General features: G+C 38.7%; 1 protein-coding gene across 2 annotated transcripts in view; it reads left to right on the top strand.

Moving 5' to 3' along the window:
- The window catches only part of NAMPT (nicotinamide phosphoribosyltransferase), a 31207-nt gene extending 15348 nt beyond the window's left edge, over positions 1-15859 (top strand). Inside the window, exons 4-12 of one of the 2 annotated variants that reach the window (XM_058804501.1) lie at positions 1143-1271; positions 1727-1885; positions 2214-2350; positions 4156-4381; positions 5506-5625; positions 8114-8131; positions 10832-10972; positions 11119-11253; positions 12962-15859. In XM_058804501.1, coding sequence (XP_058660484.1) covers positions 1143-1271; positions 1727-1885; positions 2214-2350; positions 4156-4381; positions 5506-5625; positions 8114-8131; positions 10832-10972; positions 11119-11253; positions 12962-13075 — 1179 coding nt within the window. In that variant the 3' untranslated portion in view covers positions 13076-15859. The remainder of the gene's footprint in view (positions 1-1142; positions 1272-1726; positions 1886-2213; positions 2351-4155; positions 4382-5505; positions 5626-8113; positions 8132-10831; positions 10973-11118; positions 11254-12961) is intronic. The other variant, XM_058804502.1, reaches the window with a different exon arrangement.
- Positions 15860-22444: the final 6585 nt, after the last annotated feature.

Raw genomic sequence — 22444 nt, forward strand, 5'->3', positions numbered from 1 at the left:
TGTACAAGTCAAGTCTATCCAAAATTTTGGCAAAGGGCGATCATACAGAGCCATGGCATGATCATATCATTTTTTCCATGGGCAAAATCAACAGCTACAGCAGCTTTGAAATATTTTCATTCTTTTTTTCATTTAACTATACTTTTGCCTTTATTGAATCATGAATAAATTATTTTGAACCTTTTTGAAGGCTTTGTTATCTTTCATTAATCTATTATCTTCAAATTTGGCAACTAGGCCCTGTGTGGTACATAAACACAGTTTGCTTCAGGTTATCACATTTTTCAATAAACTTTTTAACTGTAAGATAGAAGAGATTTCTGGTGTCTGTTAAGTACTGGAGAATATGTTTTGGTGCTACTTATGAATCTGTAATTTCTCTGAATTGATGCAATTTTTGTTGCCTTTAACAGGATATCTCATGGGAAGCTTTCTGTCAAAATATATTACCATCCAAAACATTTTCAGTATTACCAGTACAGCTTGCAGAGCTCTTTCAGAAAGTTACAATTAGTCTTCTGGAGTTGCTATTTGCAGGTTACTCTTTTTCAAAAGACATATTTTACACAATGTTTAGTGCTTTGGGGATAAAAGACTGACAAAGGAGTGACACTCCAGTGTAAGACTTCATGTTTAAGAAGTTTAAGTAATTAAGATGAAAATATTCTCTAAAATAGTTATTAAATGGATCCTGCTGTAATAAATGAACAAAGCAGACATTCATACTAAGCAAAACTAGTGAATTTTTAAAAAATATGAATAGTAGCTAAAATTTTTTTAGCTTGCTACATGTCAAAGCATTGAAGAAAATGAATAATAAGTATTTCTCATTCTTTGGGTAGAACTTAGTTATTTTTAAAGAATGCTTAGGCTTTTCTGGCACAATTTGCTCAAGGAATACAACTGATAACCATAGTTTGTTTTGATAAAGAGACTTGGTTTTAAGTTACATGATTTTTGTCCTTTTTTGATAAATAAGGATTTTTTAATTTATTTGGACTAGTGGGTTTATTTTTAGAGTTTAAAGAAATTAAGAAGAAAGCTTTTATTCATTCATAGCCTTTTATCCATTGCAGTTAAATAAAAGAGCTGTAGGTCCTCACCTTTCCTGTTGTCTAACAACATTACTGTTCCTTACACAGAAATATGATGGCCATCTTCCCATAGAAATAAAGGCTGTTCCTGAGGGCTCTGTAATTCCCAGAGGAAATGTTCTTTTCACAGTAGAAAACACAGATCCAGAGTGCTACTGGCTCACAAATTGGATTGAGGTAAGTTTTGGAAATTTTACACCTTTTTTCTAAGTAAATAATAATGCACTTTAATTAAAGGCTTAATCCTGTATTGCTTTATGGGAAATCTCTGGCAACTTTCATTTTCTATTTTAATTCTTCTCTGTAGTCATCTTACACAGACCTTTTTCCCCCACCTGGCAAGGGATCATAATAATTGTACAGGAAGTTCACAGCAGTACTTTTATCCATAAAAAAGGAGGATGGGGGAGCTGTGTGTCTGTGGTTTGCTAGTGATAACTCCTGAGAAGGTCAATGCCTTGCCTACCTTGTAAAGGCTAATTACTTAAGCCCTAAAGCAAACTCTTGGAGGCATCAGTACTTTCTGAACAGGGAATGAAAATAAATAGACCTTTTTGTGCCTGAATAAATGCCAGCTGGGCATTGTCAAGCTCTAAACAAATATGCAACTAATATGATGGATTTTGTTTTAGACAATTCTTGTGCAGTCGTGGTACCCAATCACAGTGGCTACAAACTCTAGAGAGCAGAAAAAGATTTTGGCCAAATATTTGCTGGAGACTTCAGGCAGCTTGGAAGGACTGGAATATAAACTGCATGACTTTGGCTACAGAGGAGTTTCTTCACAAGAGGTAAAACTGCTTGTCTGACAATTGGAAAAGTCTGATTGTTCCTAGCTATGACGAATTGTAGATGTCTGTTAACCTCTGTGAGCCTGTTCTGCCCTGAAATTGTGAATGCACAGAGCACTGTGTTTGGGCTAAGTGTGGAGGGTTTGGGTACAATGTCTGAACTGTGAGCACTGGACTGGGAGAGGTTTTCTGTCTTCCCAGTGTAAGTGAATGAAGGGAATATTGGTGAAGTGGGAATTGAGTCAGTCTTGCTGTTACAAACTAGTGCTGGGTGATGACTGGAGCCTTCTGTATCTGGCATGGAAACTCACAGTTGAATCCTCTTCAGACTGCAGGAATAGGAGCTTCAGCTCACTTGGTGAACTTCAAAGGAACAGACACTGTAGCAGGAATTGCATTAATTAAAAAGTACTATGGTACAAAAGATCCAGTTCCAGGATATTCTGTTCCAGCTGCTGAACACAGGTAAGATACTAGTCTAAACCTTTCTAAGAATAGCTTAACAAAATGTAATTATTTTCTTACCCCTCTTTGAATCCAAAAATACATACAGTATTAGCCATGACTGATCCAGCTGTTGAAGCTGCAGTTCTGTACTGGTGCCTCTCTATGTTCTAGGGGAACATAAGTAGCATGGTTGCTCTTAGCTATAAATATATTTTAAATGTTTTTAACTCTTTCTTATCAATGTCTTTTTAGAATAAGCTTGAATGTTTATAGTCCACAGATACTGAGGATTCAAATTATGAACGTCAAATTTTGTTTTAAATATAAAATCATAAATTGACAAACTCTGAGTTGCAGTTCTGGACTCTCACTGTTCGTGTTCTCCCTCTAGAAGAGGCAGTTGCTCTCAAGCTTCCCATCAGTGTAACTTGTAATGGTAAATCCTTGCTGTATCACTAAGAATGGTGAATGAGCTTTTAAGTGTAAGGAAACTGATCTCAAACATTTCAGAGAGAGCTCTTACTTTTTTTCAAATCCATGTCCTGTACAAGGTTGGGAGTGAATGCGAATCCTTGAATTTCAGTTGCATGTCTACGCACTGAAATGAGAATATAAAACAAGGTTGGTTGTGTGTTTCACAGTGAGCATGAAACCCAGTTAAATATTTACTATTGCTTTTAAATAGTTGTTATTCACTTAGGGTTGCAAGAAAGGCTTACATGAATAGCCCTTGTAGGGTAGTGAGCACCTTTAAAGCAGCACTGCTTCATAAAACTTTTGTACCATTGCTGTAGTGCTGCTCTAGAACTCCTGCCTGACCAATTGATGTGACAGTTTTTGTCTGAAATTTCTGAAGAGCAAAACTACTATAACATTTTTTGTAAGGAAAGTAAGAAACACATGGAGTCAAGATCAAGTGTCTTTTGCCCAGGATATTAAAGTGGTGGCATTAGACCAGAGAGCTTAAACTGCCCTGCCTAAAGTTTGCACCACCAAATGTGACTGCAGTCACCCTCTCCAAGTTAATACAAAAAGGGTCTCATACAAGAGGCCCAAATTTTTACAGAATTGTTTTACTGTTCCACAACCTCCAATACAGGGTGGTGTTGTGAGCATGGTGCTTGCCCTGGCATGTCATAGGGCTCTTCTGAGACTGCACCAGCCTCTGTGAAATAAAGTTTGTCTGTCTCCCTGCTGTCATGATCTGAGACTTGGCCACACAGCAGATAATGCTGGAATTTTAAGGTAAAAATTCAATGCCCACTGACTCTTATGTTGTGCATGAGAGCATTTTTAGGTCTTTGCACATAAGTTACTGAAGTCAATTATGTCAGCTGGTCTGAGCAGCTACTGCAGATCAACTGCATTCAGTAATTTACTACTGCTCTCAGCAGCTCTGGTTTATGTGCTCTCCTGTGGCCTTGTACCAAGGGTAATGTTCTCAGATTCCTCTGGAGGACTGTTTGTATAAATGAGAATATTTGTTTTATATCGCTGTTAAAAAAGACAATAAATTCTGTTTCCTTCTTTAGATTTTTCTAACACATGGTGAGGTGCTTCATTCTCAATTTCTCGTTTTGTAGCATGAAGTTGTCAGAGCAGATGTTCTGTTCTTGCCTCTGTGGTTCCCTAACTGTCTGAATGAAGTCTGTTGATTTAGTATATGGTGTATTTATAATCCATGCAACACAGAGCTGATAAGCACATAGTTTCTGCTGTCATGTAATCATACTGCTTATCATTGCCCTGAACTGTTGCTGGTAGGAAATACAGAATGACATGTAAATGCAATTCTAATGTGAGTTTTTCAATTACCTTTGCAGTACCATAACAGCTTGGGGAAAAGATCATGAAAAAGATGCTTTTGAACATATAGTAACACAGTTTTCTTCAGTGCCTGTATCTGTGGTTAGTGACAGCTATGACATTTACAATGCTTGTGAAAAAATATGGGGTGATGACCTAAGGCATATAATTGAAGCCCGAAGTCCAGAGGCACCACTTATTATTAGACCAGATTCTGGGAATCCCCTTGACACTGTTCTAAAGGTAATCCTTTCTTGAAGCCGTTTCTGTACAAGACTGGGAGGGCAATTGTTTGGGTTTTTGTAATGACTGGCTAGCAAATGTATAAGGCTCTAACTTGGTATTCATTGCATGTATTTGCTGGCTGATTGGGACCTATGAAATATGTAAATGTTTACTTCACCTCAGTATATATATGGACACTCTTTTGCAGTCCAAATAATTTCCTGTTTTTCATCAATCCCATTCTTGCATGTGGTTCTTGAAGCTTTTTGCAAGCTACCAGTTCTGCTGATGTAGTGATGTTGGAATGCTTTTATAAAGAGAAGCTTTTATCACTTAACAAATGCAATGGGAAACCACTTCAGTGCTAGTTAATGCCAGGTCAATAACAATTCTTACTGCTAAGTTTAGGTATCTTGGCATGCCATCTTAATGTAATTCACTATTTTGTGCTATAAATACATGTGTAGCCCTCTTCTCTCTTTAATAAGATGTGCATTTAAGTCAGTGGCAGAATCCACACTGAAAAATGTTTCTTGCCTTATTGCTCTTTAGAAAGCATAATGATTGTTTCATTTTCATAATAAAAGCTGTTGATACCTCTGAATTTGAGTAACTGTCAGCACTGTCCAAGTAACAAGTTTGGGGCAGTTGTTAGTTACATTGGTACTCTATCAAATTAGATCTATAGAGATTCAACACTTTTTTTTTCTCTTTGGGGTAAGTGGCATATCACAAATAGGAACTCTGAATTATCTTTATCAGAGCTGATAAGAAAATCTCCTAGCTGAAGTGTTTCATTTAAACTATTTGTGGCTTACGAAATCATAAAAAACTGAAACTCTCATCCACCGTCTTAAGGGAGGGCAAAAGGAGAAAGGGTGGAAGCATGGTTCTGATTAGCTCTTGGGTGCAACTTCTTAAAGACCATATTGTCTGTGACTGCTTTAAGGGCTTGCACCACAATGGCTGGCATGCTTTTTGTGTGTGTGTGGATAGATTTAGAGCATGTTTTTGTGGGTATATTGATGTACTTAAATTAATTTTTTAGAAAAAGCATGACTCAAGTGTGGAAATTTCTTTCTTTATTGGAATGGCAGATTTTTATTTTAATTTTGAACTATCTTCTTTCCACTTTTCAATAGGTGTTGGAGATCTTGGGGAAGAGGTTTCCCATTACAGAGAATTCAAAAGGCTATAAGTTGTTGCCGCCATATCTCAGAGTTATTCAAGGGGATGGGGTGGATATCAACACATTGCAAGAGGTAGGAGATCCTATTCATGTGTCAGGGTGACACTGATAAGGTTGATATTTAATCTGGACTCTGTTACAACTAGTCAGAGGTTGCAGCAGAGACTGCTGACCCCACCCCTGCCCTTCATTCCAGACACTGGCAGTGATATCATAATGCATAAAACAAATTCATTAATACTCCACAGGAAATTATTAAGATGCATAAAACCCCCTAAAAGGCATTTTCTAATCCCCCTGTTGTAAGCCTTCTCTTTCCACTGTCTCTCCTTTTGTTTGCTTTCATCATGCTTGTCAGGTCTCATTCAGATCAGAATGTGGCAGTGTTTGGTCATTTCATTGATGTCTAAGGCACACTGCATGATCACTGTGCTGCAGCAGTAATTAACTGCTTTGGCTCATTAGTTATGTATCTGAAGTCTGCTTATCCTCACATATTGAAGGTGTAGTTTTGAAGGAAACTTTTTAAAACCTAGGGTAAGGAAAGCAAATTCCTTGATTGAGCAACTAGTGGACTAAGGATTAGTTGAGAAGCCTGGAAATATGTGTAAAAGGTTAGGCTATAGTCTGAGTCAAAATTGCAATTTTACTGAGACATAAATTATTTAGTAAATTCTGCATGCTTGAAAGAAGTCATAAATTCACCACTATTGAGTAGAGGTAGATACCAGGCAATACAATATGGCTATAAAGGTGTAGACTGCAGTAACTACAGATGACAAAGGGCATGGAAGAGGAAGAGGATTTGACTTTGTCTGGTTTGTCCTGAGTCTTTCATCTTCAGCTGTATTAGAGTTCAAAACCAGAAATAAGTGGAATTAAGATTAATTTTACTTGAATTTATTGACATTTGTCTTAGCTTTCTAGACTGACACATCTTTAGGTTTTTCTCAACAAAGCTGACTTTTGCTGCTTCTCAAAATTATGAGCAAGAGTTCAGTTTTGGGTTTTAGTTAGTCTGAAGCCATCTGCATGTCTAATGTGGGCACATAATGTGAACCTCAATGACAGAACTGAGATTTGTCACTGGGATCCCTAGAGAGCAGTTAATACTGAGATTGTAATCTGATAGACCAGCTGGAGTGCAGTCATGCTCTGCAGGTTTTCTTCCCCCTCCAATGGCCTTTAAAGTAAATTCTATTCTATTTTTTTGTCCCATGTGGCTTTTTGAGAATGTACAACTATGCTAATATGCTTGACATAACACAATCATGAGGGGTTAATAGCTGGAAACAGAGTGTAATCATTAGATAACAGGGGAAGACACTGTCAAAGAGAGCAAAACCCACACAGAAGAAAAGCATTTCTGCTTGTTCTGAACAACAAACTAACAGGGCTCATGGCTGTCTTAGGCAAGTATGTTATGGCTGAGATTTTCATGAGTTGTGAGAGGACAGAAACTGGACTATTCTTTCTTGTAAGGAACCCTGGTTGCTTTTTCTAAGTTATACTGGACAAAATTCAAGGATGTCCTATGGCATCAATTCTAATTAAATATTAAAGCAAGTATTTTTAAATGTTTGCACTAGAGTGAAAAATGCTCTGCTCTCTAAGTTCTAAATACAGCAATAAAACAATTGCAACAGCTAATGGGAGAGAATGGGAGGAGAATAAGCAATCCTTTGTTCAGGTGATCTGCCTGTTGATATATTTTCTTTATGAAGCTGTAATTGATTATGAAACACCTACCTGTAACATGCAATAAGAGAGCAGAAGATCCAGTTCCCCAAGACATACAGAGCACACAGGTCACTGCTGCCCAGTGGCATCTTCTCATTTCTTCCTGACTCAAATCTTGCTGTGCCTCATGTCATTGAACCACTAGTCTTTAAAGCAATTTAGACCCCAAGTGTAGCAGCAAACCAACTCAGCCAAAAGGGGATCACTTTTGTGGTTTAGTGAATTAAATTGTACCCCAGAAAGGGGCCAATACTCACCAGCACTATACAGAAGAAGACAACCTTGTTTTGAGCTGGGAGAAGTGGGCAGGAAGGAAAGTGACATTTTTTTATTTGACAGTAGCAAATTAGGTTGGAGCAAAATGACCATGATATTGCAACCTAATTTTGGTTTTATTTAAATATTATGAATATCTTCATCCTTTTATGTCAGCAAACCCCAGGTTTTACCATGCTGACTTTTAGAAGATTGTATAATAGCATAACATTTTAAAAAATCCCTAAAACAACAACCAAAACCCAAAATAAAACAACCCACCAAAACCAAACCAACACTGAAGTATAATTGATTCTTTTGCAAAAGGAGTTTACATGAGCAAATACAAATGTATCACTGTGGCCATCTTTTTTCCCCCCTCTTGTAGCTTTCAATTCTAGGCATGATTTATTGTTACAGATCAGATGAAAAGTAATGGGTACAGTAGGGAAGTCTAAAATGGGTAATGACCAATAGTCTGATTTAGCTATCCAAAGTAGCTGAAACAACAATGTAGAAAACAACTCAGAGTATAAACTGGATTTTAAAATTCTTTGTTTTAATAGGGGATGCTGGTAGAACAGGTAAGGAAACTTTTTTGGCTTTCTTTGCATTTTCACTTTTTAAAATCATTCCAATCTGCTAACTCCACACTTTCAAAGGATTTTCTTTGAACATTCAATTTCCAGATGTCTTTAAAATTTATACAAAATTAATCCTCTAATCTGGAGTCACAGTTCATGTATTAGTCATGCTCATAATGGTCAGAGGAAGCTTGTGAAAACCTTGACACCTGAATTGTTCTTCCTGTATAGGTTTGAAAGTGTGAAGCAAAAAATTCTTCTGTGTTGTTTTCCTTTGGGGAAGCCTTCAGTTGTTTCAGATCTGTCCCTTTTCTTCTTCCCTACTACCACTGCTGTTTGCCATTTCTTCTCCATAACTAAGGAAGTAATAAGAATATCTGGGCCTTGGCTGTGGATCACTGGTACAGTCAGAGCTGGCTTTCAGCTTAGATTGATCTTTGTCTGGTGAGGAGGGGAAGGGAAATCCAGACAGAGTAAGGAAGTCCCTTGAGGGAGTAGAAAGCTAGAAGCCAGTTCTTCACCCAGAGTAAGTGAGGAGTTGTGCCTGTAGCATGAGGTGAACAAACCATCTGTAAATGAGAGCAGGAACAGGAGCTGCAAGGGGATTCACATTTCTTCTCACCCAGGCACGAGGGTTAAGCAGCCACAGCCCAGCTCTGCTGTTGTTGCACTAACATCTGTTGACCTGCAGGTATCAATTAGCATGGAGCCTCAGCACCACGTGCCTTGGTGTAGGATGTTGTTTGTACAGGTAGTTGTTATCTTGCAGGTGTGTTCAGGTGAGCTCAGTGTCATTCCTGCCTTTACAACTGCACAGTGAGGTGGGCAGGGCACACTGGCTCAGGCTTGGCCAGCAGCTCACGTGGCTTCTGGCTTGCTCAGGGTCTGGACAGAACCATGGGGAGTTCACCTGTATTTACTCTTTAAAAGACAGCACAGATAAGTAGAGTCCATATCCAGACCCAGTTAAATATAATTTCTTATGGCTCCACTGGGCATTGTTCTCAAGTAGAAGGTATATAAAATACCATTTCTTACCTGTCCTTTGTCAGCTTTAGTTACTTTGAGGTACTTAAAGGAGAATTTAATTAATTGCAATTGTTTATCTTCCCTGAGTGCCTCTTTTAACTTCTTCCAGGAGAGTCTAATTACCTGAAAATAAAGATTCCTTTTGCTCTTGGTCACTGAGAGTGTATGATGTCTACTACTAAAATCCACAGGACTGTCATGTATTTAAGAGGGCATTTGTTCAGGATGCAAAGCTTTCAAAGGGTTCTCTTAAGAAGAGAACTTCTCTTAGAAGTCATGGAGGTAGAGCTTGAGATGAATTTTGCTTGACTTGCCGAGTGAGGCTGAGTGAGTTGGTACCATTGGAATGGTGGAAACTCACTGATAAGATTTCTCCTGGGGAAATCTGTGACAGGAGGGTAGTGGGAAGGTGTTCCCAGCATGTCCTGGGAAGGTGATGGCTCTGCTGTCCACGTGTCCTGTTGGCATTCAGTCTGAGAGTGTCTGTGAAGAGTCTGCATGTGACTAAGTGCATAAACAAAATACTGGTGTGCTCTTTTGTTTACAATACCAGTTTGTTACAGTCTGAAATTGGAATTGTGTTTTCCATTTTTTCTCCCCTCTGATGAGCCTTTGCTGTCTTTTAAAAAAGCAGCTTGACATCAGTAGCTCCTGAAGCAGTCCTGTTCAGTGTTACTCTGGAATTTCTTCTTGATGCAGACTCTAAGATTGTCCAAAATATTACCAGATTTCTGACTATTCTGAATTTTGAAACTCTGCATTTTCCCCCATAGAATATGTTCTTCCATTCTGCTTCTCACCTTCCTGTGTTTCTAGATGGATGGTCCTTTGCTGTCTCACCCACTCTGGTCTTCTCACCTGGTTTTGATAGTAAAATGTTAGAAGAAGAGAGTTTGAACTCCTGTTCTGGGGCTATAGCCATCATTTCAGGCTGTCATAAGAGTAACAGGTCAGGGAAACAAATGTTGGCCCTTTATGAGCATGACTAAATGAGCACCCATTACTCCAGGCTAGAGGATGTCACATTTGTCAGGGTAGAATCAGGGTGGAGGGGAATGTACAGTAACTTTTACCTCCACTCTTGACAGAGTGCAGATCACATTGATCTGTACCTGCTGGAGAAGGTGGCAAAGCAAACTCTGTGGGCAGTTTGTGTTTTCATTTCCCATCTTTGTCTAGAGTAAGATCAGCAAGTTCAATGAGATTTTCAAGAGAATTGCTCTGTTCAAGTCATTGGTCAGAGAGGGAGTAACTTTCTGGAGTAGAGCATGATGGCTGCATTGTTTCAGGATACAGGCTCTGCTTCCAGGTCTTTCCATAATTCTGAGAAATTGGAAGGCTCTGAAATACTCCCATGGAGTTTTTTATTTTCTTTAGAGCTCTGTTTTTCTGGGCATTGCATCACTGTGCCACCTTAGTTTGGGAAGAATATGTGCTGGCCTGGTAATTGTGCTACAACAAAAGCTTTCCAGTTCCACACTGGAGCTGTAAATAAAAATGCAAACAGTGTCCCAAGCATTGACCAAATTATTGCATACATCTTCTGGAAACTGAATGTTAGTTGGCTTAATTGTCTGTAAAAGCATCTTGCTTAAGTAGTATATTTTTATGGGAAAATGGCATGGCCTAAAAGTGTACTCCATCATAATTTTCTTTTTTTTTTTTTATTAGATTGTGGAGGGAATGAAGAAGAATAAATGGAGTATTGAGAATATTGCCTTTGGATCTGGTGGAGCTTTGTTGCAGAAACTAACCAGAGACCTCTTAAACTGTTCCTTCAAATGTAGTTACGTGGTGACCAACGGCCTTGGGGTATGTCTGTGCACAGCTTCTACCCCTCTGCTTTCTGGAGAGGCCTCCCCATTTGAAAACCTGTTTGACATTTCCTGTTACATTACCAGCATCTGCATTAGGTCCCACAAAGCCCTTTCCTCCTAAAAAAATCCTCTTCATTTTAGATAAATGTCTTCAAAGATCCTGTAGCCGATCCCAACAAAAGGTCAAAGAAAGGACGGCTGTCGTTGCATAGGACACCAGCTGGGGAGTATGTGACACTGGAGGAAGGCAAGGGGGATCTTGAAGAGTATGGACAGGTAGGAATTTTCAACATCTTCATGCAAAAATACACTGAGAAAAAGCAGGTTATAGCTTAATTTCGGAATTTATTTCTGATCTGTCATTTTGTTCAATTCCCATTTTATTACCTTAAAATGACCTCAGTACCAAATTTGGTAACAGCAGAATGTTAGAATGACAGTAGAATGCAGGCTTTACAATTACAAATCTTTGTTTGTTTTTTTTTTGTCTTCAGAAACATGAGAACATTACCACTTATCCTCAAAACTAAAATCTCAATGTTGCCTAATATATACTGGCCAGGTAGTTTTGTTTGGCCAATATTGCACAATTTGAGTAGTGACCCTTGGTGAAGATGGAACAGCTGTAACTGCTTTAGCAAGAGTGTAACTTTAGTTACAGCTGTAATTAAAATGTGTTTCTACTTCCCCACTGAGATGTTTTTAAAATAGTTCCTTCAGGAATTAATGCTCTGTACGCAGAGTAATTCCACAGTTTTTAAAGATTCAGGAATTCGGTTTCCCTGTGAATTCTTTACAATTGTAAAATGGAATGCTGTTTCCATGAAATAAGTACAAACTTTATGCCAGTCTCAGGCTTTCAGTTTGATATGTCTTGTGTTTCAGTGTCCAATAGTGAATCACTAAATTACATGTTGAGTCTCTTCCCAAGTTAAGAGGACTGAAAATAAGCTGTCAAATTGCACTTCTGCTTTTAGAAGTTGAAAGTTTTCTGGTATACAGAAGCTGTTTTTGTACTACTAGGCAGAGGGTACTTACCAGGCACACTACTTTACATAACTGTAAGCCTAAAACTTGGATCTCTGAAAAATCTCAAGATGAAGAAAACCTGACTTACACACACTGAAGATATGCTCTGGGCACAAAGATCTTATATAAATTTGTAACTTTTTTCTATGCACATATTCCTTTACATATGTTAATTATGAACATTGATATATATGTAGAGAGGGAAGGACCTAATGGTGAGAAATCTCTTCAACACAAACTGCAAGACTTGGGCTCTGAAATTAGGCAATATGTTGTCCCTTCATTTTTGTCAGGTGAAATGATTAATTAAAATGTTTTGGTCCCAGGAAATTAGAGAGGGTCGTTGGTGTGGTGCCAGCTCTGGGGCTCCCTGGAAATGACAGGGAAATGTCCCCTTCTGTGTGCCCATTTCTCTAAAGCCACAGGTCCTTGCAGTAGGTCACCCAGTGCAGGGACTGCTCAGTGTTGCTGCTGTGCTGACTTTTGTTGCCAGCTGTGCTTGTTGCCCTTCCAGTGTGTGCTGTGTGCCAGCCTGTCCTGATATGCTGTTTTACAAAATATATGAATAAAAGGCACAGTGAAGAAAGATTTAATTTTTTCCTAGAGTTAAAAAATACTGCATTTAAACCTCTATAATTGGCTTGTATTTGGTTGTGTGTCACCTTTCTTACAAACTGCTCTAGCAATGTGTATTTAGTGTGTATTTTGCTTTGGCCAGGTACAGATACCACACTCAAGAGACCAGGGAGCACAAAGCTGCTGTCTGTGCACAGGATGACCCAAGCCCTTTCTTCTGTGTAAACATTAGTGAAAGGTGTCAGGAAAAGCTGTAAAGATTTAGTACCTTGACAGTCTAAAGTTCCAGCCTTATCAGGCTGGGTTTGTGTGCTTGCTTTGGAGTTTGTGTAACCTGTTTGCCAAATCACTCTTGCTAAAACAGCGGTGTTTCTTGCAGGACCTGCTTCACACAGTATTTAAGAATGGAAAGGTAACGAAGTCATATTCATTTGATGAAGTCAGACAGAATGCCAGGCTGAAGAACAGTGAATTACAATCAGCATCTCACTGAGTTCCATTCCATGTCTGTGTATGTGTGTGTAACTAGTTCGTACTGCATAGCTACTGGTTTATTGTACAGATTTGTGTGTTTGTGTTTTATGACATTGTAGCCAAATTATTTGTTGGTTTATGGACATACTGCCCTATCTTTTGCCAGTCTTTAGAAGATGAAATCAGGAAATGGTACTTACCTTGTAAAACATATTTAATGCTGAAGTGTGCTTTTTAGGGCCCTTTGCCAGTAGTGATTCAATCTGGTATTGATCTTTTCACAAATGAGACAGAGCTGCGAAACTTTTTTATATATAACAGAATATCACAAAATGGATTTACATAAAATTATCATGATTGCTTTATGTTTATATTTAACTTGTATTTTTGTACAAACAAGATTGTGTAAAATATATTTAAAGTTTCAATAATTAAGTCTTTCCAACTTTTCATAATTTTTATGAGCACAGACTTTCAAGAAAATATTCAGTGGGGGGGGAATCCATTGCCTTTTGTCCATTAATCAGCAAATAAAACATGGCCTTAAAAGTTTGTTGTGACATTGTTCCATTTGACAACTAAATCAGGACTCGTATCTCCTTAAGATCCCATAGAGTTGCTGACCTCACCATTTCTTGTAGTTGTCTGTATTAGTAAATCTGCATTAAACAAAATTACTGTTCTTTCTAGAAGGTTTAGGTATTACTGACCTTGCTGGCACAGTAAGGTGTGTAAGTGAAATGCCAAATTTGAAAGGATTCTCTACTGCAACTTAACTTGCCAAGTCTATCCCACTTGGTATATGCACCTCAATATTTTAAGAGTAAAGTTTTTAAGAGATCTCCTCTTCCACTATAGAATATATGTGTAAAATACTGAGATACGGAAGCGGTGTATTTTAAAGTAATTACACTTCTGGGTTTATTTTTCATATACTGTAAGTGACATGAATTTAAAGCAAAATACTGGACTGGGTAGTGCACTTTTTTACTTTTTTGTATTTTTTTCATTGATTTGCCTTTTGTCAGACTGGATGTTAAATTGTAAAAATGTTTAACTATTTTTGTTAACAACTTTAATAAAACTATGCTAGCCAAACTCCTACATGAATGGCAGACCTGTTTCCCCTTCTCACCCATCTGTTTGGGGTGAGGAGGGGCTTTTATTTTGCAGAGGGTAACTGTAAAACAATTTGTTTGAGAGATACATTTGAACTGTCTGCACTTGATTGTATTTGCTCTCTGCATATGCTTGATATAAGTATCTGCTGGAAAATGAAACTGTTGAGGATTTTATTTGAGAAGCTATGTAGTAACCTCTGAAATATTTGATAGTACTGTAGGATGGCTCTCACTAGAAAAGTACCTCCCTTAAAGACAAAAATACAACAGCAAAAGCAAACAGTTCCTGTTCTGCTGGTGATCAGCTATCAGCCAATTGCTTAATATACTGATGTAATTAATGCTTCTAATTAGTAGATGGTGTTACTGGAAAATGTTAAGGAAGGCCTAAGATAATTTAAGCCTACAAAATTTTATAAAACATGCTTTTAAAGGAAGATTGAAAAGCCATACTTCATTGTTCTTACTCTCTCACCAAAAAGAGCCACATCAAGGCATTCATAATATTTCCAGGGTTTGTGGTTAAGATGTTTATGCCCAGTCTCAATAGTTCTTGTTAATAAAACCTGTTTTTCACTTGTAGTGTATGTAATTATACATTTAAGTGATGTATTGTTTCAAGAATAGTGTTTTAGTAAAACTAAATGCTGACCTTTCACACTGAGGAACTGCCTTCCCTTAGCTATTAATTATATTGTTTGGTTTTGGCCCAGAAAGATTTTGAATCTGGCCTTAGGATCAGTAGCAGGTAAATAGTACAGAGCCTATTTCACTCCTCCACATGTGTACTAGGGAATTTTATGATGTATGGTTTAAAAAACAATAAAGTAAATGCTGCTTTCATTCTGTACCAATAAAAATTTTGATAACTATTGACTACCCGTAACTGATATTTTTGTACTTGAGAACTGAGGATATACTGTGGAAGCACTGTCTTCATGTGTTCCATGAAATACATTGTAATTGTTCAGTATTGTCTAAAACTTTTCAGCTTATTAGTTGGAAACTCAAAGCAAATTCTCTACTTGTGCATGTCACTTTGAGAAAGTTGTAATGTCACTCATTTTATTAAATGTTAATAACTTTAAAAGGGGAGGGGGGGAAAGAAAAACACCTGGTGCTATTCAGACCTGAACACTTGTCTCTTTGTGTTTGGCAGTTTGACATTCTGGGCATCAAGGAGTTGACAGAAATTACTGCAGTGCTTGAACCATACAATATCCTAATTCTTCCACATGAAAGCAAACAGCATGTTTGTTTGCTTTAAATTACTAGATTTGTAGTCATTGATATATTTTAATTATCCCCATTTCATAATATAATACAGTATTTGTATTTAAAAATAGGAATTGGGAATTTTGTGTTTAATACTCTGATTTGTAACCATATTTAGCGTAAGAAATGGATTTTGTAAAACTATTTTTTTTCTTCAGCTGCATGATTATAAAAAAAAAAAAGATACTTTTTTGGTACTTTGAAAGATCTGAGGAGAGAAAAGAAGAGTACTTAAACTGTTTGGTTTGCCAAAATCAAAACAAAGCTTAAAACAGTTCTTTTCTTATAGGTTTTTACATTCCTTCTTGTTTAGTGAAGAATTCCTCACTTAAATCCTCTGTTAAAGTAATTTTAATGTACTTGGCATCAATTACCAGTATGTAATACACATGGAAATAAAGTTTAGTTCTGGCAGTGAAAATCAGAGCCATCTGACTGTGTCTTCAAGTTCTGATGCTGGGCACCAGAGATGTCATCCTGTGCTCTTTGTTGCCAAAGCCAGGCCAGAGCAGGGCTGTGCTGGTGCTGCATTCCTTTAAGGAGAGATGCTCAGCTCCTCACAGACAGCTGGGCTTACATTTGCAGCCAGCTCAGCTCTAGGGAAGAGAAAGCAAACAGCTCTTTTTTTCTTGTTTGGGGTGTGGGTATGTGTGTGTGGTTTTGGGGATTTGGTTTGGTTTCTGGGTTTTTTCCTTTTTTTTTTTTTGTGTGTGTGTGAGTACATCCATGCTTCATTTTGTCTGTGTTGAAAAGTAAAGCACTTGGCTTTGAATTTGATATAAGAGATTATCCTCTATATTTGACATAATCCTTTCTCAAATGAAGTTTCTTTATTTCAGCTTTAAAATCACTAGAATGCTTGTCTAAAGGCAAATTAACCATCAGTGTTGCATCCTTCAGTTTGCTGCAGTACTGTCAAAAATAACCTCAGCTCTGTAGCAGAGAGAGTCCTTTGGACAGGATTTCTGTAACCAGAAGTTACACTTTAACTCCTGCATGACTTCAAGTTGCAGCAGGTATGGTACCAGCAGGGATGTGTCAGTCAGGGCAGATAAGGCACCTCCTGTGATGCTGTCGCCATTTGTTGCTGCTCCCTGCAGCTCTTGCTGTGCTGTACAAAGGGGCTCTTACAGCCCACAATAATGCTTGAATTTAAAGGTTCTGTTCCAGGATTTACAGAGAGCATGCACAGCCCAAGTGCCAGGGCTCCTCTGCCTCCTTTGCATGGAGTTAAAGCCCAGGAGCTCCAGCACTGCCATCTCCTCACTCCTGTCAGCCCTGAGCGGGTGGTGGTGGCTCCCAGGTCAGCTGCAGGGAAATTCCAGGCCTTGGCCTGTGCAGAAGGCAAGGGATTCACAGGAAGAGCTGCATTATTTATGTCCTCCTATATATAATCCTACTATAACAATTAAAATTGTAACTGAGCTGAGCTGCTTGAGGCAGGGGCTGTGAGGCTGCATTGGTGTGATGGTAATTGCATCTCTGCATGAGGGTCCCATCAGGGTCCTGTAGGTGCACATCTCCATCAGATTTGTAAACAGATATCTGAGTGAGAGATCATCCTCTTAGACCTGATGAATGTGGCCTTATGTGGAGAACCACATGCCTTCTAAATTACCAGGTGATAAGGAAATAATGAGATTAGAGATGCTTTGTAAAGTCATGCCTACTAAATCCCAGTTGCTAACCATGAATGTTATGTTCTTGGGGGGGTTTCCTGTTTTACTAGCAGCACAGCTGATCTTGGGAATGATTTTAAAACCCCCTTCACAGAAAGACAGTTGGTTTTAATTAATCCAAAGGCCTGAAAAACACTTAGCAATAGAGTATTTCCAAAAAGTACTGTGGCACCATATTTTGTTGAAAGGTACCCTGATGTCTGGTGTAATACAATCCAGAGCAATCCAGAAGATACAGGAGTGAAGTCAGCAGGATTCTTCTCAAGTAACATATTTTGTTCCATATAATTTTCTTGCTAATCTTTGCATGAGTACTCCTAATTGCTTTTTGAACAGAACTTCTAGAATTTTCAAGTTATGGTGAGGTTTCCTGGCATCAGAATGGCAGTTTTCTCTTCTGCTTCTGGCTGGAGCAGAGGTCTTTTAAGGACAGATAAGGAGCCATTGTGCCCCTAGCAAGGTTTTTACTTCCCTCTTACTCAACTCTTCTCTGTTCAACAGCAAATTTTACCATTGGAAAAAAAAATCAGTAAATTTGGGTTGTATAGCTCCTTTTTTTTCCCAGCAGTTCATACAGAAATCAATCCAAGATATTTCACAGGATCACTAGATAAACTTGCATGAGCATACTCTAATTTTTAGTATATATATTTATGCTTCATTGATAACTTGTTAGATTTGAGGATCTGATTCTTGGTAGTTGATCCAATGCTCATGTCAAGTAATCATACTGCATATAGCCAGGTAATTATAAATTGCTGAAAATGGCTTCAGCATCTTCATATAATTACAGTGCTTAAGAAATTCAAGTGGGTAGATAATGGATGCAGGGAAGGTTCTGAGGGCCGGACATTTTTACTTCTTTGTCATTAATTTTGGTTATTAATGTAGCTATTTAAAGCTTCCAAATCATCTCTGCTAGGAAACTTGTTTTATAATGTCTGAGTACTCATCATCAAAATATTTCTATAAGTAGTACACATGTCAAACAAACTGCATGGACTCAACTTTATCTCTTGTAAGGTAAAGGGGAGAACTTCAACCTCAAGCTTAATTCCCTTCCCTGCAAACAGGAGAAGAAATGAGCTGTTCTTCAGCCTTTGGGACATGCTTTCCTCAGCTTCCTGGTAAAGAACAAGGCTGGTGTGCTCTTCGCTTTCAAGGAAGTTTTCCCTATTCCAAAAGGTGTCACCCTATTTTAAGCATGAGGAATTGCAGCTCGTTGTTGGATGTGTCAGAAGGATGACATAGCCCAGCAATTTAAGAGGATAATCTGTGTGAGATGGCTTTAGGTAGAGATATGTCTGTAAGTCACAGAAAGGTCACTCAGAGCATGACAACTAATCTCCCTCTAGTGGGGGAGCCTCCCTGCCCTTTCTGCCTCAGCTGAGCAGGTTCAAGTCTGTCCTGTAATCTGCTGTGAAAACATTGAGTCTGTTCAACCAAAACAAAATGTTGCCAGGCCCCTGTGATTACAAAGCAGTGGTCTGTTCATGTGCCCCACTCTAACCTTAATCCATTTTTCAAGCTTTGTATCTTGCATCTACTTAGACCAAGTGCCAGTGACAAACTTCACAAAGCTCCTGTTCCTCCCCCACACTGAGGGTTTTGCAGCCTCACCTCCAGCACTGCTGCTTGAGGACCATTATTTGTTTTTATTGCCACTGTAAATCTCCAGAAGATAACAAGAATTATTTCACCTCTGTACAAGGTTTTGCAATCATTACACCTTCAAATTAAAGCAAGTAGATTCATGCATTAAGATCAGAGAGAGGTGACCCTTTGTTACCTTTTGTGTCGAAGTTGTGACTATGAAAATGTTAACAGACATGAATCTGGCAAAAATAAGGATATATTCTCCTGAAAATTAGTTTCCATGTAAAAGCCCTATACTTTTACATGAAAACATATATTTAGAACTTTAATAGTCATTAATGAATCACTGCTGGATACTCAAGCACTTTAGCTTGGTTTCTGCAGGTGCTTCTTGACAGTCCAGTCTCACCCATGTCCCATGTGGGTTAGCCATAGGTTATCCCATCAGACAGGGGCTGCACTGGCACATGGAGTAGCAAGATAAAGTTCTTGAGTTCATGGAGACCACAATCCTGGGTCTTGTGTCTGCTGGGAAAGTCCAACACTACATGAAATAACCTGTCCCACTGCCATCCCAACCACTAAAGCTGGGTTTGCTGAGCCTAATTCAGGTCCAGCCCTGGCTGTAGCTGTGCAGACTTCCCATGGCTCTTATCTTTGGAGAGAGCACACATGGTTAATCCCTGGTCTGTCTTTCACAGCCCATTGTGGATTAGGCAAGACCTGGGAAGAGTTTCAGTCTTTTCTTCTCTGTTACAACAGAGTCCTGCCCAAAGGCATTTTGAGACAAGAACCCATATACACACATGTGGTGTGCTGTAACCCAGCACAAGAGGAGGGAGTGACTTTGGGGCTTGTGGTATGATTGTAAATAATAATTCCTACCCAAATCAATTGATTAGACACAAGTGCTGTCAGTGGTTGCTATAACATTACAGCAGAGACAAGGCAATTGAGGCAAGTCAGCCAAGGCCTCTGGTTCTTTCCCAAATGGCTTTCTCTATCCACTATTCTCTTAACACACATGGAATTTGGGAAATCCCACTACCATCAATCACCCATGTGTAATTTTCCTACAATGGCATAAATCTCTGTGTCACACTCTGTTCTTGCCTGGCATTTGACTTGCCAGGGTTTGGTTTGGTTTGCTTTGGTATTAGTGCTTCTGCACTCTGTACTGACATTTTTATTAAGCTATTTTTATAACACCAGGACTTTCTATTTAAGAGGTAGTAGATGAATCACAGGATGTCACTTTTTGCACGGTTAGTATTATTTTCTCCTGTGCACATTGGTTTATGCCAAACTTCATGTCCTATTTTAATTTGCATTCACAGTGTTTCATAAAGTCCTTTTGCAATTCTTCACAATCAGCTCCCACCTTTATTGCTGTGCATGACTCAGCACCTCCAGCAAGCTGTCACCTCCTTACCCACCCTTCTCTACATTGTTTAACATGAAAAGCAGCAGGAGCTCCAGCACAGATCACCAAGTGGAGTTTCACTCTCTGAGAAAGTTGAGTAACTTCCTATTATTTTCTTTGATCAATGTTGTGAACATGTAAGGACCTCTCCTCGTGTCTCAAAACTTCTTAGCTTCCTTGAAAACTTTATAATAAATCTTGTTGGATGCCTTTTTTAAATTAAAGAAGGTTATATCCACACATCTATTGACTCCTTCAAAGGACTTCAAAGAAGGTAACTTCCTCTTGCATTTATCAATCAGAATCTCCCTCAGGAGCTTAAATTCATTCTTTCTACTGTAATTTCTCCCTTAGTCTTACTGTGCCTTTGTCCACAAGATCAAAAGTCTTTTGAAAAATTGGAAAATCCAACTCCAGACAGCTCAGGGAATTTTGTGAAATGGATTCTTGTTCTCATGCTGTCTTTTTCCTTTTGCAGGACAGTGCTTGATGGTGAATGGCACAGGATTCTGCAGTGGGGGACCTTGGGATAAGAAAAGCACTGAGCCATTGGGACAAATCTGTTCTTCAGGTTTGAATTTAAAAAGGGACAATTATCAAGGGACAGACCAACTTATGGGAGGCTTCACCTGATGATGCCTCTCAGGGACTTGCATGAGCAGGAAAGCTGGACATAAAAACAGAGACAGCCCCTCCAAGCACTGTGGGCTAGAGGCAGAGATATCCTAGTATTACTGCGCCTGAGTGGGTCGCAGCTGGTGAGAGAGAGATGGTGAATCTTGTTTCTTGAATCAGAAGGCTGGATTTATTATATATTATATAGAATACATTATAACTATACTAATAGAATATAGAGAGAGGTTTGCAGAGCAGCTAGGCTAGGCTAGGACTCGATAGAAAGAATCTATAACAAAGTTGTGTTCAAGGACTCAGTCCCCTAGCTTGCACTGGTGATTGGCCCTTAATTATAAACATAGAAAATGAGCCAATCAAGGTGTCCCTGTTTCATTCCACAGCATCTGATAATAATTGTTTACCTTGTCTTCTGAGGCCTCTGGCCTCCAGAAGACGCAGAAATCCGAAAGAAAGGATTTCTGTGAAGAAATGTCTGCGACATCCTAGTTTGCACAGGGCTCATCCTTGGACTCTAAAACGAATTCTCTTCAGCAAGGGACTCAGGATTAAACCAGATTCCAGAACATTTTTGAGTGAAGAGCCATTTGTTTGAAAACCACAGGCATCATCTTCATGTCCCAAAAAGATAGATGTATAAACCTGGTCACCTCTATACTTGAAACAAGGATGTATTGGAAGCAGTAGTTCCAATGTGGGTGCCTCTGTCCTGTTTGTTGAGCATCAAGTGAGCCCTGGCAGTTGATATTTTATATAACACTCATTGTATAGGGATCACATACACATATGTACAGTTTCTACACACAAGGATGCAAATCTTTATATATGTGAATAGACAGATGTTTACAGATGTGTATATATTCTAACTATAGAAGGAAACATCCATAAATACTAAGGACATTCTATTAGTGATTGTTCATGGACTATGATCTTTCACAAACTCTGTGTACCTGGATCATGCTTGCTCTGCTTCTTTCTGATAACTTCATTTCATACATCAAAGGGTTGTGTAAGCAGCCTTTCAGCCACCAGCTGACTGGCAGCTTAAGCTGAAATGATAATCTGTGGTTACTCCCAGCTCTGGCTCTGAATTGCTCCTTGCCAAGACACTGCATGTCTGTCTCTGGAGTTGTGTAAGTTGGCATTTGGCTACCTGCCAGTGGATGTTGTGGGACTGTGATCAGGCAAGTCATAACAATAACCTGTCTTTGCCCCTCTTTATTAGCCCTGACTTTATCAATGGAAGGTTTATGTCATTGTCTAGGTCACCACTGAGCAAAAGAATTGTGGCAAAGAGATCCCAGTCCTGTGGCATCACTGCTACATGTGGTCTTGCTCATTGGTGACCTGCGATGATCAATATTTTGAGATCAATGAAACAACTAGTTTTTAAACCACATAGTTAATTACCTGGTAGTTATATATTATTTGAGTTTTCAAAACCAAATTCAGTATTGTACTAATGCCTTGGAGGAATTAACATTGCATTATGATGGTTTGCTTTATTCAACAGACCTGGAAAAATAAAATAACAAAAGAAAAAACACCAACCCAGTTTCATTCCCTTTTTACTACCAGCCAGCAAAATGCTCTGAATTGCAGTGTTAGAGAGAATCTTCTTTCTCCACTTGGGATCTCCTCCTTTTAGCTTTAAACAGGAC

Source organism: Ammospiza caudacuta, chromosome 5 (assembly GCF_027887145.1).
Source record: "Ammospiza caudacuta isolate bAmmCau1 chromosome 5, bAmmCau1.pri, whole genome shotgun sequence".
Taxonomy (NCBI): domain Eukaryota; kingdom Metazoa; phylum Chordata; class Aves; order Passeriformes; family Passerellidae; genus Ammospiza; species Ammospiza caudacuta.